We start from the raw sequence: 17,500 nt of genomic DNA on the forward strand, positions 1-17,500 counted from the left end.
CTTTATGGATCATAAGTGACGTAAAGCCCTTTTATTTCAGAATAAAATGCTTTTTTCTCCTTTGAGGTTTCCGTACAGAAGAAATCAGATATTCTCACAAAGGTGTGGCTGTTAGGCGTCTCTGGCTCTTAGACTTGATGTTTTTATCATTAATTTGAAACACTTTTTTCCTTCAAAGCTATATTTTTCTTTCAAACTCTTCAAAGACAACGTTCAATATAGTATATATATATATATACTGAAACAGTCACTGAAATGAGTTAGAAAAATTTTTTAAATAAAGTCCAAATTAAAGTTGGTGTAAAACAAATTCTGCACTAAGAAAGAAAGAAAGAATTTAATCTGCAGTTTTAATATAAAGATCTTTGATTAACCCGTTTGTGTCCCACATTACAGCTGTAACTTTATTTAAATACAGTTACTGCATTTCAGTGAAATACTTCATTTGATATGACTGTAGATCCCACTGCTTACATTTGACTTCACTTTAGCAGCGTTAGCTGCTAGAATTACTGCATCAGCCAAATACTGAATACTGTACGTCACTGTGTATGTGCTAGGCCGGTAATGTCATAGTGTGTTCCTTCCTCTTTCGTGTTTATTTACTGTGCTGCTGTAACGGGGAGCGAGGACGCGGACGCATGTGCGCAGATAAGCGAGGTTTATTACGGGCAAATCCAGGGTCATAGTCCAAACGGTCCAGGGTCATAGAGCCAACACGGATTGATCGAGGGGCAGACACGACAGACAAACCAGAATCCAACATACAAACAGTACAAGCAGAACAGTGCAAACACCACAGCAGATCACAATTCAGACAAAGACCAGTAACCTGACAGGGAGAACACAGGCTTTAAATACATGAGGGCAAACGAGGGACAGGTGGAAACAGGTGGAGACAATCAGGGGTGGAGTCTTGAAACGAGGGGGCTGGACTAAAAACCAAAAGAAATGCACATGGGCCGGACTGGGAGGGGCCAATCGTCACAGCTGCGCCATCTGCGCTGCGTTTATTGTCTTGTCTCGCACTTGTGTTCCTGCGTTGGTCCTGGAGGAACGTCGTTTCGCTTCACTGTGAACTTGGGTGCAGCTGGAATGACGAAGCCTGACTTGGCTTGACTGTAGACAGAACGTGCGTGGGTTGGTCTAAAGTGGTGAAGTACAGTCTCACATTAGATGAACATCTAACAGAACACATTCAGGTTTCTTTAATTACACATCATGTTCATCTTTATTCACAACTGAGCCTAAACAATTGTGGTCCCACGTGACCAGAAGACTGAATTTAATTGGAAAATTTGATAGGAAAGGCTCTCACTCCTCTCAGCCTGGGGTTTTGATTGACTTCATATATTTCCAAAACTTAAAATCTAGAACTTAATTAGTGGACATTTTTAATTAATGGGTTAAAATATGACGCTGCTGTGCTGCAGCTCTAATCTGGTGTTCTAGATATTTTGTCCTTCTGGTGTTTTAGATGCAGAAAAGCAGCGGGTTCAGGACCAGACAGTCCCTCAGGGCGCCATGGAAACGACCCCTGACATCAGGCATCCTAAACGGGACATGAAGACCAAAGTTAAAGCCAAAGAGCAGGATGAAGAAGAGGATAAAGAAGGGAAGAAAGAGAAGATTAACAAGAAGGAGAACAACAAGGAGAAGCAGAGCTGGTGGAAGGAGAAGAGCTGGCCGGAAGACTTAAGCGAAGAAGAGGACGAGGAAGACGATGACGAAGGTTTCCTGAATACGGACATGGAGATTCTGGGACGCAGAAGAAAAGAGCTCAAGCGTGTGTCCTGCAGAGAGGAGGAGGAGGACGAGGAGGAAGAGGAAGGGCAGACTGACTTCTGTCTCATGCTGTTGGAAGAGGAGTAGCAGCGACTCCTTCAGTGAAAGACGAAGATGCGCAGAACGTCTTCACGCTGGGATTAATTCGGGCAGGTAGGAGTGGGGCGCTGTAGACGAGCGTACGGTGAGGACGTCTTGGTTACTGGCGGCTGGTGTTTCTGTGGTTCGGCTGCCTTTGCGTTTTCAGTGGTTTCTGGTTTCTGGCTGGTTGAGTTCTCGGTGTCCTTCCGCTGAAGCCCACTGATGTTCAGCAGCGTTTCTGCAGGGTTCTTTGGCCTTTTCTCTCTTGATTCTATCTTTAAATGATTCCCCTGACGTGTGGAAGTTGAATGCCGTGTGTTGATGGACTGTATAACTGAACGTATGTTTCTGTACGTAGAAATGAGTTAATTACAGCCAAATGTTTATCATATGCAGCACATTTTGAACAGCGTCGCACGTTTGTTGTCATGTTTGTTGGTCATTATTTACTGTTGAGTAATTAAAGCACGTCGACTGAGTTTGAGAGCGGAGCGTCTGTTCGCTGACGGTTCTCTTTTACAGAGATCAGCAGAGCTTCTGTCCTCCAGCCAGACCAGCGGTGAGGAAGGAGGAGGAGTTCATGTGCCCGTGCCGCATGGAATCGTACATTTTCAGGACAAAAAGGAGGAGAGAAAAACAGGATCGACAATCTCGTTATAAGTTTTTTGTTTTGTGTTTTTTACAAAAGCTCATGTTTCATTTTGTAAAACTGAAGGAGAAAAACATCTTTTTGACTCTTGATGACACAACTAGGATTAGGATTAGCGTGTATGTATGCACCGTGCAAGGGACATTATCCATCCATCCATCCATTTTCCAAGCCGCTTCTCCGTCAGGGTCGCGGGGCGGTGCTGGAGCCTATCCCAGCGGTCATCGGGCGGAAGGCAGGATACACCCTGGACAGGTCGCCAGTCCAGGGACATTATTACATATAGAAATTTACAGATATATGTATACACACACACACACACACACACACACACACACACACACAACCCCAATTCCAGTGAAGTTGGGACGTTGTGTAAAACATAAATAAAACAGAAGACGATGATCTGCAAATCCTTTTCAACCGATATTCAACTGAATTCACTACAAACACGAGATATTTAATGTTCAAACGGATAAACTTTGTTGTTTTTTTTTTTCAAATATTCACTCATTTTGAGTTTGATGCCTGCAACACGTCATCAGCAGCAGATGAGCTGTCGTCTGACTTTACATCTACAAGGTGGACCGACAAGGTAGGAGTGTCTGATAGAGTGGACACAGTGACTGGACACAGTGAGTGGACAGTGAGTGGACACTGAGTGGACAGTGAGTGGACACAGTGAGTGGACAGTGACTGGACACTGAGTGGACACTGAGTGGACACAGGGTTCATGGTATTTACAGTTTAGTTGGATCCTGAAAAGAAGTTCATAATAGAGCCATTTTGAACACGTGACGGCAACAAAAGTATTTTTATATTACTGAGAACTGGTTATAGACTTCTGAACGGTGGTGTACGCTCTTAAATAGGATGGTTCTTCAGTTAAGGGAATGGTTCTATTCAGAACCACGAGTTCTGTATAAATATATGAAAACCTCATGGTTACAAATAGAACCTTTCCCTTCACTAAAGAACCCTTGAAGAACCAGCTTTGAGAGTGTGTGTGTTTGTGTATGTTAATGTTTACCTGTGTGTGACGCCGTCGTACGTAAACACACACGTTTGTGTGGTTTGGTCATTTTTAGGGTTTGTGGTTGTTTTTTTTCCTTCCTTTGTAAAATACCAACCGAAGTGTTTGGGACTGAGAGTGGAGTTCTTTCCTGTTGTGACAGACAGAGAGAGAAGGGGGGGGGGGGGGAGGGAGAGAGTGAGAGAAAGAGGGATTGGACTGTTGTGAAATCATCTTGTTTATTTAACTGAGCTCTGCTCAGTGTGTGTGTGTGTGTGTGTGTGTGTGTGTGTCAGTGTTGGGTTAGTGAAAGCATATTTCTCCTGTTTAATCTGAGAGAGAGACAGAAAGAGGCAGAGAGAACAGAGTGAGGCAGGGAGAAAAGGAGAGAGAATGGGAGGGAGTGAGAGAGTGGGGAGGGAGGGAGAGAGAGAGGGAGACAGAGAGAACACAGAGAAAGGGAGAGAGAATGGGAGGGAGTGAGAGAGTGGGGAGGGAGGGAGAGAGAGAGGGAGACAGAGAGAACACAGAGAAAGGGAGAGAGAATGGGAGGGAGTGAGAGAGTGGGGAGGGAGGGAGAGAGAGAGGGAGACAGAGAGAAAGGGAGAGAGAATGGGAGGGAGTGAGAGAGAGTGGGGAGGGAGAGAGAGAGGGAGACAGAAAGAGAACACAGAGAGAAAGGGAGGGAATGAGAGAGTGGGGAGGGAGGGAGAGAGAGGGAGACAGAGAGAGAACACAGAGAATGGGAGGGAGTGAGAGAGTGGGGAGGGAGTGAGAGAGTGGGGAGGGAGAGAGAGAGTGGGGAGGGAGAGAGAAAGGGAGAGAGTGGGGAGGGAGGGAGAGAGAGTGGGGAGACAGAGAAAGGGAGAGAGTGGGGAGGGAGGGAGAGAGTGGGGAGACAGAGAACACAGAGAGAGAAAGGGAGAGAGAATGGGAGGGAGTGAGAGAGAGTGGGGAGGGAGAGAGAGAAAGGGAGAGAGAATGGGAGGGAGTGAGAGAGTGGGGAGACAGAGAGAAAGGGAGAGAATGGGGAGGGAGGGAGAGAGAGTGGGGAGACAGAGAGAAAGGGAGAGAGTGGGGAGGGAGGGAGAGAGAGTGGGGAGACAGAGAGAAAGGGAGAGAATGGGGAGGGAGGGAGATAGAGTGGGGAGACAGAGAGAAAGGGAGAGAGAATGGGAGGGAGAGAGAGTGGGGAGACAGAGAGAACACAGAGAGAGAAAGGGAGAGAGTGGGGAGGGAGGGAGAGAGAGTGGGGAGACAGAGAGAGAAAGGGAGAGAGAATGGGAGGGAGTGAGAGAGTGGGGAGACAGAGAGAAAGGGAGAGAGAATGGGAGGGAGAGAGAGAGTGGGGAGACAGAGAGAAAGGGAGAGAGTGGGGAGGGAGGGAGAGAGAGTGGGGAGACAGAGAACACAGAGAGAAAGGGAGAGAGTGGGGAGGGAGGGAGAGAGAGTGGGGAGACAGAGAGAGAAAGGGAGAGAGAATGGGAGGGAGTGAGAGAGTGGGGAGGGAGAGAGAAAGGGAGAGAGTGGGGAGGGAGGGAGAGAGAGTGGGGAGACAGAGAGAACACAGAGAGAGAAAGGGAGAGAGAATGGGAGGGAGTGAGAGAGTGGGGAGGGAGAGAGAGTGGGGAGACAGAGAGAAAGGGAGAGAGAATGGGAGGGAGTGAGAGAGAGTGGGGAGGGAGAGAGAGAGTGGGGAGACAGAGAGAAAGGGAGAGAGTGGGGAGACAGAGAGAGAAAGGGAGGGAGTGAGAGAGAGAATGGGGAGGGAGGGAAGGAGAGAGGGAGGGAGAGAGAGTGAGAGAGAGTGGGGAGACAGAGAGAGAGAAAGGGAGAGAGAATGGGAGGGAGCGAGAGAGAGGGAGAGAGATGCACTATTCTTTGGCAGAGAGAACGAGGGAGTGAAACACTTCTTCTCCATTTCTGCTTTCACCATCAGACCATCAGCCACAGCTAAACAGAAAGCACATACAGAAAGAGAGCACAGACGACAGACAGAGAGAGAGAGAGAGAATGAGAATGCGAGAGAGAGGGAATGGGAGAGAGAGAGAGAGTGTGGGAGAGGGAGAGAGAGAGAGAACAAGAGACAGAGAGAATGAGAATGCGAGAGGGAGAGAGAGGGAATGGGAGAGAGTGTGGGAGACAGAGAGAGGTAGAGAGAATGAGAACGCGAGAGAGAGAGAGGTAGAGAGAGAGAGCGAGTGTGGGAGAGGGAGAGAGAGAGGTAGAGAGAGAGAGGGAGAGGGAGAGAGAGAGTGGGAGAGGGAGAGAGAGAGGTAGAGAGAGAGAGGGAGAACAAGAGAGAGAATGAGAAAGCGAGAGGGAGAGAGAGAGTGGGAGAGGGAGAGAGAGAGTGTGGGAGACAGACAGAGAGGGAGAGAGACAGAGAGAATGAGAAAGCGAGAGGGAGAGAGAGAGGTAGAGAGAGAGGGAGAGCAGCCCTGCTCCAGCCCTGCTGTACAGCCCAGACTGAACACCAATCACACCAGTCAGAGTGACTATCTGGAACATTGGAGGAGAGAAATCAGCACTCAGAGTAAATTAAACTGCTATCAGGCCCTGAAAACCCAGGATGAACTGGAAGGGAATCTCCTGACTGTCAGAGACACGGAGCAGAGACCAAGGACAGACTCAGTGACCACAGCCTGGCCACAGAGCGGGCAGGGATAAACAGTCCTGGCGGCCCAGAGAGGAGAGGCGGTGTGGTCACTGTCTGACCGGTGAGGTCGAGGCACTTTCTTCTCCGCTGTGATGAAAACAAACAAACGAGGGAAATTTACACAAACAAACTCAACAAAGTCATTCCAGATTTAGAGAAATGTACAGAACTGGAGGCATTAGGAATATTCCTCGGAGAGGGGCACTCGGCCCCCTCGCTGCCAGACACGGAACAACAGTGGGTAAACCCCCCATAGCCCCACCCTCCTGACCCCACATACCCCCACCCTCCTGACCCCACATAGCCCTACTCATCCTCACCCTCCATACCCTCACTCCACATACCCCCACCCTCCTGACCCCACAGACCCCTACTCTACTTACCCTCACCCTCCATACCCTCACTCCACATACCCCCACCCTCCTGACCCCACATACCCCTACTCATCCTCACCCTCCATACCCTCACTCCACATACCCCCACCCTCCTGACCCCACATACCCCTACTCTACTTACCCTCACCCTCCATACCCTCACTCCACATACCCCCACCCTCCTGACCCCACATACCCCTACTCTACTTACCCTCACCCTCCATACCCTCACTCCACATACCCCCACCCTCCTGACCCCACATACCCTTACTCTACTCATCCTCACCCTCCATACCCTCACTCCACATACCCCCACCCTCCTGACCCCACATACCCCTACTCTACTTACCCTCACCCTCCATACCCTCACTCCACATACCCCCACCCTCCTGACCCCACATACCCCTACTCTACTTACCCTCACCCTCCATACCCCCCCTCTCTCTTGTTCTCTCTCTCTCTCTCTCGTTCTCTGTCTCTCTCTCTCTCGTTCTCTCTCTCTGTCTCTCTCTCTTGTTCTCTCTCTCTCTCTGTCTCTCTCTTTTTCTCTCTCGTTCTCTCTCTCTGTCTCTCTCTCTTGTTCTCTCTCTCTCTCTGTCTCTCATACAGAGATATGGACGAGGAAAAACAGGAAAAGGTGGAACAATGGCGAGTCGAGCTGTATCACTCAGGTCTCAACACCAAAATAACTGATCACACACCGCTCAACTCGGCAGGAACACATGACAGAGTTAGACAGAAAACAAATAAAGAGTGACTGTTCTAGCACTTGTGGTTGGTACTCAGTGTTCCTGACCACTAAGCTGTGCTCTAGAGGGTTTGTGGGTTTAGTCATCATTACTGGCTGTGATCTCCAGACTTTCTACTAACTGAGCCCTGATGTGCTGTGTTTATTAAGGAGTATAGGCTTCACACTTTGGCCACTTTATCAGAAACAGGTCCCAAAACTGTTCGGACATTTGTGCCATTGTGTTAATTCCTCACCTGGAAACAAAATGCTCTTCTTGTTTGAATGTACCGTTCCACCTTAAGTGGTGCAGTGGTTACATTTCAGTGTCTCAGCCTCTTGTTTGAATGTACCGTTCCACCTTAAATGGTGCAGTGGTTACATTTCAGTGTCTCAGCCTCTTGTTTGAACGTACCGTTCCACCTTAAGTGGTGCAGTGGTTACATTTCAGTGTCTCAGCCTCTTGTTTGAACGTACCGTTCCACCTTAAGTGGTGCAGTGGTTACATTTCAGTGTCTCAGCCTCTTGTTTGAACGTACCGTTCCACCTTAAATGCTGTGCCTCTTTCCACTTTCAACAGAAACACAGCAAAATATTTATGGAGACTTATATATTTATAAAAACTGGATATGCTTACTCCTGAAATATTAATGATTGGTGGGTTTACAGTCAAGACCCTGAGCGTCTGCACACCTGACGGCCGTGTGGGATCAGTCGGTTCTCAGGGGTGGTGCTTTGAAATGGTGAAGAAGTGACATCACGTTGGATTTGTGTGTGTGTAGTGTAGAGAAGTGTGTTTAGTGCACTGTGTGTAGTGTTTTGTTGACAGTGGAAAGAGGCTGACTGAAACTGCTGCACCATTTAAGGTGGAACAGGAAAACTCAAACAGGAGGCTGTTGAGAAAGAAGCTCGCTTCAGCTTTATGAAGAGTTCAACGCATGAAAAGGGAGGAGGGGGCTGCTCTCTTTCTGCTCGACAGGTGGGCAACATTTGCTTATTTTTGCTGTTTTCTCTCAGTGTCGCTCGCCTCGGCAGTGCACTAGTTCTCCAGGATCGTACGCTGTGCCTTTAAGAGCATGCAGAACGCTTCTAACGCAGCGGTCATTTCCACTCTGGAGGTCTGGAATCATTTTGGGCAGGACTTTGAATTAAATGAGCTTGTTTTGGTTTAGAGTCCTCTGTAATACTCTTTTCTGTCTTCCAGATGATTTAGATCCTTTACACTTCGGCAGGACAGAGCAATACACCAGGTGACTTATGTATACATGGGTCTCTGTGCTTGAAAAATAACATTCAGCAGTTACACTTCAGGATTTCAGTATCTTCAGTATCTTCAGGATTTCAGTATCTTCAGGATTTCAGTATCTTCAGGATTTCAGTATCTTCAGTATCTTCAGGATTTCAGTATCTTCAGGATTTCAGTATCTTCAGTATCTTCAGGATTTCAGTATCTTCAGGATTTCAGTATCTTCAGGATTTCAGTATCTTCAGTATCTTCAGGATTTCAGTATCTTCAGGATTTCAGTATCTTTAGTATCTTCAGGATTTCAGTATCTTTAGTATCTTCAGTATCTTCAGGATTTCAGTATCTTTAGTATCTTCAGGATTTCAGTATCTTTAGTATCTTCAGTATCTTCAGGATTTCAGTATCTTTAGTATCTTCAGTATCTTCAGGATTTCAGTATCTTTAGTATCTTCAGTATCTTCAGGATTTCAGTATCTTCAGTATCTTCAGGATTTCAGTATCTTCAGTATCTTCGGTTGGTTTAAACCATGTGGATCATGATGAAGAGCCTGCAGATCATCCATTTTTGTAAACCTGTTAAAGGTTAAAGATAAAACGGTCCATGTCAGCGTTTTGTGAAAACCCTGTTGGTTCATTTCTTTAGCGTGGACCTGCACGCACACGTCCTGGTTCTGACCCACGTTAAGCGGCCGCTGGTCCGCTGTGTCTGCCGGGTGACTCCGACAGCCACGTTCAGGGTCTCGGATCAGAGTCAGAATCTAACTCAGAGGCCCTGTGATATAACAGCCGTCGTATCACTGAAAGCGCTTAAATTCTCTAACATTTGAAATCGGCTGCTCCTCCCATGTTCTTCATAAATCTGGAGAAGATCAAATAAATGTTTTACAGTCGTGCATATATAATACACACGTGGTGTTACGTGTGTGAGTGTGTGTGTGTGTGTGTGTGTGTATTTGTCTGTGTTTGTGTTTGTGTGTGTGTGTGTGTGTGTGTGTGTGTGTGTGTGTGTGTGTGTGTGTGTGTGTGTGTGTGTGTGTCTGTGGTTGGGGGGGTGATCGGGAAGAGAGAGAGGAAGAGAGGAAACAGGCCCAAAGTAACTATTGTTTCAGAGTCTGAGAGGGAGAGAGAGAGAGAGGAGGGAGAGAGACAGAGTGAGAGAGAGGAGGGAGAGAGAGAGAGGAGGAAGAGAGAGAGAGAGAGAGACGGAGACAGAGAGAGAGAGGACGGAGAGAGAGTGAGAGACAGAGAGAGAGAGGAGGAAGAGACAGAGTGAGAGAGAGAGAGACAGAGTGAGAGAGAGAGGAGGAAGAGAGACAGAGAGTGAGAGAGAGGAGGAAGAGAGACAGAGAGAGAGAGAGAGGAGGGAGAGAGAGAAGAGGGAGTGAGAGAGAGAGAGAGAGACAAAGAGAGAGAGGAGGGAGAGAGACAAAGAGAGAGAGGAGGGAGAGAGAGAAGAGGGAGTGAGAGAGAGAGAGAGAGACAAAGAGAGAGAGCAGGGAGAGAGACAAAGAGAGAGAGGAGGGAGAGAGAGAGAGAGAGAGAGTGAGAATAAACAGATGAGCAGCAGAACATCTGAAGACTGGAGGAGAAAAATGAGAGCAAAACTTTAACTCAATGATCGTTAACGTGGGAAAAGAAGCCGTCGGCCAGGAGAAGAGAGGACGGAGTGTTTGTTTTAAAGAGGAAAGCGGTCATTCCACAGCGTGGGAGAGCGGCCGGAGGGAAAAGGAAGAGAGTGAGTAACCAGACAGCTGATAAACTCACATACGCGAAACCGGGTCCTTGTGAGTCTGAACACTTCTATACGTGAGTGAGAGATTAGAGACGCATCACCTACCAGTACAAATACAAATCACCACCACGCGCTTCAGCTGAGTTCTGTGCCTCCCGCATCTCCAAACGTGGCGACTTTACAGGAGAAGGACAAACAGGCTTAACAATAGAAGTTGATGGAACCAGGTTTCTTCCCAAGCTATTTTGGCCCAGTTCTGTTGGTCCGTTAATCATGAGTTGCTGTGACTGAGAACTGCCTGATTTATAATAGAAGTCAATGGGACGGCCGTTGTGTCTATTGGGTTCTATTATAAGTGTGTTTCAGGTCAACTGGTTCCGGTTCCTTTTTTGAACAAGAGCTTTTGAAAAACATTGAAATTATGCCCTGGGTTATTCAGCCATGCACTACAGACAGATCAGGCTGAACAACACTGCTCCTTTAATCATCTCCTTTGAAGTGGCAAGTTAAAGTTAAAAACGAAAGAATCGTAGATACAGTAAGAAACATGTTGCTTGGCAACCGTAATGTACTGTTAATACAGGGTTATACTGTTAGAGCTAGGACTGCAGTTCAGGCTACAAAGGTCAAAACACTTCTAAAAAAGAGGGTTCTTCAGTGTTTTTATAGTAAAGACAGTAGTTCTGTGTAGACCCTTAAACACTCAGGGAACCATTTGCATGCTTAAATGGTTCTTCAGATTGGTAGAGAATGTGTTGTATACAGTTCCATAAAACACCAAAAAGGCTTCTGATATTACACGGTTGCCATAGTAACAATACCCAAACCCTTTTTGGTGCTACATAGAACCCTTTTCATAAAGGTTCTGTATAGAACCGTAGACAGCACGTTCGCATTTAAACATGCAGCTGGTTTTCTGTGTGTTCATGGTTTGATATAGATCTCTACTCTGAAGTCATCTTTGTAAAGAGTGCCTGACAATGCTAGTTTCTGTATTGTGGGATTTTAGCACAGCGTTAGCAGGATGCTAATGCTGGTGCTCTGTTTCTATGTCTGTGTCTGTATCTTTGTAATAATCCAGCACAGAAATTAATCTGTAGAGCCGCCCTTTCCATTCCATCTCATCACGAGATCATACGAGACTCACATCCGGAGTCATGAGCCTGTGAAGAGGGGCTGAGATACACGTCGTCTGCCTCTCACCGTGTGGAGCTGGTGGATTCGTGTGTCCGTCTACATTCTGTGTGAAGCTGAGGTGAGAGTCTGAGACGGCTCTTGAGCCTCAGAGATTCATGTCCGAGTTGAGTCTCTGAGATTCACATCGGAGGTGAGTATCGAGTCTCTGAGATGAAAGTCTGAGTCAAGTTTCCAGTCTCTTAGGTGAGAGTCTGAGTCAAGACTTGAGTCTCTAAGGTTCAAGTCTGAGTCAAGTCTTGAGTCTCTGAGGTCAGAATCTGAGTCGAGTCTTGAGTCTGTGGTGAGAGTCCGGGTCAAGTCTTGAGCCTGATGTGAGAGTCCGAGTCAAGTCTCCAGTTTCTGAGGTGAAAGTCTGAGTCGAGACTTGAGTCTCTAAAGTTCGAGTCCGAGTCGGGTTTTGCGTCTCTGAGGTCAGAATCTGAGTTGAGTCTTGAGTCTCTGAGATGAGAGTTCGAGTCAAGTCTTGAGTCTCTGAGGTTCGACTCTGAATAGAGTTATGAGCCTATGAAGAGGGGCTGAGATACACGTCATCTGCCCCTCACCGTGTGGAGCTGCTGGATTCGTGTGTCCGTCTTACATTCTGTGTGAAACTGACCGACAGACACTCAGGAGATCACTAAGGACTGACCGTCACGCCGGAAACCCTTCATTCTTCATTCAGTCCACATCGGAGACTCGTGTGAAACGGCGTCAAGAGAGTTTCCAGCTGCTGAAGCTGCTGCAGCGGGTTTGGACAGTAGTGATGAAGATAACGGAGCGTTTAGATATGAAACAGATGAGGATGGGGTTCCATGAAGAACCTTTAAACCAGAGATTAAGGAGAGATGAACAGGTTGTGAAAACGCCCCAGACAACTGACGTGCACGGACTTCTGTCCAGCTCCTGAAGTCCTAACCAATGGGAGAGCTCGCTGTTGATGTCTGCCTAGAAACCACAGAGAAAACAGTCCTATCTTTTCAGTTCCAACCAGAACTCAGCAGTTAAATAAGAGAATTACTGTCATGCTTGCAGAGTAAACCAGCGTGACTTTGAATACAGTTCAACTAAAAATGACAGGCATGTGTTTTAGGCCTTAGTGAACTTCACTGCATTGTGTATTGAGTTTGTGAATCATCTGATTCATTAAACATTAGCGTGTTTCGTCATGTTGTGTTCTGTGGCTGTTTTATAAAGAAGTAAGTCACTGTCGGCCTTGTGTTCAATTCACCCCACTTAACATCACGCTCAATAACACCCCTCATCACAGATCACTGTAACACATTAATACTGGACGGGGGGGGCAAAAAAACAACAACAACAACTATAACCCCCCCCTCAGCCAGCACATTAATCTCCCAACACATTTAAGGGTGAAGGGTCGCAACCGTGGACACATCTGCCCGGCAACAGCAACAAAAACAACGGCTCTTCTGTCGCTCCCTGTAAACAACAGCACAACAGGATTAAGATTAGAGAGAGAGAGAGAGAGAGAGAGAGATGGAGAGAGAGAGAGAGAGAGATGGAGAGAGAGAGAGAGAGAGATGGAGAGAGAGAGAGAGAGAGAGCGAGATGGAGAGAGAGAGAGAGATGGAGAGAGAGAGAGAGAGATGGAGAGAGAGAGAGAGAGAGAGATGGAGAGAGAGAGAGAGAGATGGAGAGAGAGAGAGAGCGAGATGGAGAGAGAGAGAGAGAGATGGAGAGAGAGAGATGGGGTCACAGTGAAAAAAAGCAAGTATACATACAAACTCCGCCCATTTTCTGATTGATGTAAACAGAGAGGTTCAGTGGGTTCGGTGTGAACTGGTTCAGACGTCTTTACAGTGGTGGTGATGGGAACCAGGCGTCGCCATGACTACAACACAGATATAGACACTTTATTTACCATCCAGAACCACCAGAGAACCTACACGAGTCTTCTGAGCTTATATGGAATGTTGATGATGGAAAACAGTGGAAAATCTGGAATAATGAGTTTCCTTTGGGGACTATTTTGCCGCACAGCGCCCTGCATGTCTCCCTCCACCATGAATGGAGTTGAAGTTCTCTAAACTCTCATAAAACAGCGTCTCAGTCATCAGGCAGTGAATTCAGAACCAGTTCATGTAGGAACTTTCTGTAGGAGCTTTTAGAGTCTGGTTCCCATCACCACCACTGTGAACGGTTCTGACTCAGTCAGGTTATCTAGAACAGAGAACCGCTCAGACCGGCTCTGATTAGATCTGAACCACTAAATTATGCAGAATTTCCCCACGGGCGGTTATGCTCTTTAAAGGATGGTATGTTTTTTGTGTGTTGGCTTTGTTTGTTTGTTTGTTTGTCCACGCGGTCCCTGTGTCCAGTCCGGGCTCCTAAAGCGGCCCCTTTAAGAGGATCACACCTGACTGCGGTCCTCCGTCTCTCTGCTGTTTTCCCCCCACCCGTTTTCAGACAAACCCCGCCCACCTCGCAGCGATTGGTGCACAAGATTTGTTTTGAAGGGTTCTTTAATAAATACTCGGAGAGCCATTCCATGCTTAAATGGTTCTTTGCATGGTGAGATGATTCTTCAGAATGGTGGAGATTGTGTGGTTTATATGGTTCCACATATGGAACCTTTTCTTTTTTAAATGGTTCTATATACATACATAGTGACAGTAGCAGAACCCTCTTTGGTGGTATATAGAACCATATTCTCCATCAACTTCACTGTGCATGCAGATGGTTCTCTGAGTGTTTATGGTTCTGTATGGAACCATTGTCTTTACTAAAGAACCCTGAAGAACCCCATTACTATGAGATGAAATCCCACCTCTGGAGCCACGATGTGCTCATAAAGCTCCGCCTCCTGCATAACGATTGGCTCATGTTGTCCCGCTTCTGGGCTGTGATTGGGTAATAGGCTTGGTTACTCAACGTGTTTCCCCGCCCTCCTTTGGCAGGATTGGCTACAATCTTGTGATGCTGGACTACCAGCCAATCCCAGCGCCGGAGGGCGGGGCTTGTCGGAAAACGGGTGGAGGTAAACAGCGTCGCTGCCTCCACCCTCCGCAGGGCCGCATTGTTCTCCTAGCGGAGAGCCGGCAGCGGCGTCGGGCGGAGAAGCGCAGCCGAGGGCGGCTCAGGGGCAGCAGTGGCCGGGCAGACTGCCGCGGAGGAGCCGCTCAGTGTGTCCAGGCGCGGCGGGTCGTGTATCGGAGCGCAGGCTAGGCTAACCAGTGCAGAGCAGCGATGCTATGACCCCGTGTTTCCCCCGCGCTGGCTGGAAGGCACGGGGGAAGGCAGGGAGAGGCAGCCGGCGAGGGAGACTCCATCACCGGACAAGCTGGTGAGAGACGGTGGGGTGGGATGCAGGACGGGGAGGTGATGAACTCAGAAGCTTTTATCTCGGGATGATATAAGCTCTGTGTCTATATACTGTGTGCTGGATGAAGAGCTGCTGCGTTGCTCTGTCTGTGTCCAGCGAGTCCAGCGAGTCCAGCTGGGCTTCTCAGAGCCCTGTAGGTGTTCATACACCTGTGCTGGCTCAACACGAAGGATGTCTGCTGGATGAATGGATGCAGAGGGAGGTCCGGCGGGCTGGGGTCACACTGCTCACCCCTGGGGTCTTCTGTAAGGGACTGGCTTCAGCACAGGGGCTGAAGGCTGAGCGACGCTGTTAGAACTGCTATCTGTCCTCTCACAGTCCTGGGTTTAGGGGTATTTAGCTTCAGGTGGTAGAGGGGTATTTAGAGGAGGTGTTTACCTGCAGGAGGTGGTAGAGGGGTATTTAGAGGGTGTATTTACCTGCAGGAGGTGGTAGAGGGGTATTTAGAGGAAGTGATTACCTGCAGGAGGTGGTAGAGGGGTATTTAGAGGGGGGTGTTTACCTGCAGGAGGTGGTAGAGGGGTATTTAGAGGAAGTGTTTACCTGCAGGAGGTGGTAGAGGGGTATTTAGAGGAGGTGTTTACCTGCAGGAGGTGGTAGAGGGGTATTTAGAGGAAGTGTTTACCTGCAGGAGGTGGTAGAGGGGTATTTAGAGGAGGTGTTTACCTGCAGAAGGTGGTAGAGGGGTATTTAGAGGAAGTGTTTACCTGCAGGAGGTGGTAGAGGGGTATTTAGAGGAAGTGTTTACCTGCAGGAGGTGGTAGAGGGGTATTTAGAGGAGGTGTTTACCTGCAGAAGGTGGTAGAGGGGTATTTAGAGGAGGTGTTTACCTGCAGAAGGTGGTAGAGGGGTATTTAGAGGAGGTGTTTACCTGCAGGAGGTGGTAGAGGGGTATTTAGAGGAGGTGTTTACCTGCAGGAGGTGGTAGAGGGGTATTTAGAGGAAGTGATTACCTGCAGGAGGTGGTAGAGGGGTATTTAGAGGGGGGTATTGACCTGCAGGAGGTGGTAGAGGGGTATTTAGAGGAGGTGTTTACCTGCAGGAGGTGGTAGAGGGGTATTTAGAGGAAGTGATTACCTGCAGGAGGTGGTAGAGGGGTATTTAGAGGAAGTGATTACCTGCAGGAGGTGGTAGAGGGGTATTTAGAGTGGGATGTTTACCTGCAGGAGGTGGTAGAGGGGTATTTAGAGGGGGGTATTGACCTGCAGGAGGTGGTAGAGGGGTATTTAGAGGAAGTGATTACCTGCAGGAGGTGGTAGAGGGGTATTTAGAGGAAGTGTTTACCTGCAGGAGGTGGTAGAGGGGTATTTAGAGGAAGTGTTTACCTGCAGAAGGTGGTAGAGGGGTATTTAGAGGAAGTGATTACCTGCAGGAGGTGGTAGAGGGGTATTTAGAGTGGGGTGTTTACCTGCAGGAGGTGGTAGAGGGGTATTTAGAGGGGGGTGTTTACCTGCAGGAGGTGGTAGAGGGGTATTTAGAGGAAGTGTTTACCTGCAGAAGGTGGTAGAGGGGTATTTAGAGGAAGTGTTTACCTGCAGAAGGTGGTAGAGGGGTATTTAGAGGAGGTGTTTACCTGCAGGAGGTGGTAGAGGGGTATTTAGAGGGGGGTGTTTACCTGTAGGAGGTGGTAGAGGGGTATTTAGAGGGGGGTGTTTACCTGCAGGAGGTGGTAGAGGGGTATTTAGAGGAAGTGTTTACCTGCAGGAGATGGTAGAGGGGTATTTAGAGGAAGTGTTTACCTGCAGGAGGTGGTAGAGGGGTATTTAGAGGGGGGTGTTTACCTGCAGGAGGTGGTAGAGGGGGGTATTTACCTGTGACCACTGCAGGACACATGATTACTTATCATTATACTATTTCTGTGTCCTGCATGTGTATATATGTAGTGTATGTAGATATGTGTATATATGTAGTGTATGTATATATGTAGTGTAGGTGGTGTATGTATATATGTAGTGTATGTAGATATTTGTATATATGTAGTGTATGTAGTGTATCAAACTGTAATCCTGTGTCCTGCAGTGGTCAGCAAGGATGATTCCCATCACTGTCCTTTGTTCCTGTTAGACCAGCTGTGAGGGAGCTGTGAGGGAGCTGTGAGGGGAGCTGTGTGGGGAGCTGTGCGGGAGCTGTACGGGAGCTGTGTGGGGAGCTGTGTGGGGAGCTGTGTGGGGAGCTGTGAGGGGAGCTGTGAGGGGAGCTGTGAGGGAGCTGTGAGGGGAGCTGTGTGGGGAGCTGTGTGGGGAGCTGTGAGGGAGCTGTGTGGGGAGCTGTGAGGGAGCTGTGAGGGAGCTGTGAGGGGAGCTGTGAGGGGAGCTGTGTGGGGAGCTGTGAGGGGAGCTGTGAGGGAGCTGTGTGGGGAGCTGTGAGGGAGCTGTGTGGGGAGCTGTGAGGGGAGCTATGTGGGGAGCTGTGCGGGGAGCTGTGAGGGAGCTGTGCGGGGAGCTGTGAGGGGAGCTGTGTGGGGAGCTGTGAGGGAGCTGTGCGGGGAGCTGTGAGGGAGCTATGCGGTAGCTGTGAGGGAGCTGTGCGGGGAGCTGTGAGGGAGCTATGCGGTAGCTGTGAGGGAGCTGTGCGGGGAGCTGTGAGGGAGCTGTGAGGGGAGCTGTGAGGAGAGCTGTGAGGGAGCTGTGCGGGAGCTGTGAGGAGAGCTGTGAGGGAGCTGTGCGGGGAGCTGTGAGGGAGCTGTGCGGGGAGCTGTGAGGGAGCAGGAGGGGAG

The 17,500-nt window shown here is 48.5% G+C and overlaps 2 protein-coding genes across 3 annotated transcripts in view; both read left to right on the forward strand.

Moving 5' to 3' along the window:
• Nucleotides 1-2,345, forward strand: part of LOC108413663 (zinc finger CW-type PWWP domain protein 1-like) — a 16,758-nt gene extending 14,413 nt beyond the window's left edge. The window contains exon 16 of the mRNA XM_017686290.2: nucleotides 1,478-2,345. Within this exon, the coding sequence (XP_017541779.1) occupies nucleotides 1,478-1,872 (395 nt within the window). The 3' untranslated portion in view covers nucleotides 1,873-2,345. The remainder of the gene's footprint in view (nucleotides 1-1,477) is intronic.
• Nucleotides 2,346-10,045: 7,700 nt separating this feature from the next.
• Nucleotides 10,046-17,500, forward strand: part of zgc:158659 (uncharacterized protein LOC791141 homolog) — a 42,920-nt gene continuing 35,465 nt past the window's right edge. The window contains exon 1 of one of the 2 annotated variants that reach the window (XM_037541398.1): nucleotides 10,046-10,268. The gene's annotated coding sequence lies outside the window, so the exon portion shown is untranslated. Of the gene's footprint in view, nucleotides 10,269-14,465; nucleotides 14,746-17,500 lie in introns of those variants that run through there. The other variant, XM_037541397.1, reaches the window with a different exon arrangement.

The sequence above is a fragment of the Pygocentrus nattereri genome, chromosome 9 (genome assembly GCF_015220715.1).
Source record: "Pygocentrus nattereri isolate fPygNat1 chromosome 9, fPygNat1.pri, whole genome shotgun sequence".
Lineage (NCBI taxonomy): Eukaryota > Metazoa > Chordata > Actinopteri > Characiformes > Serrasalmidae > Pygocentrus > Pygocentrus nattereri.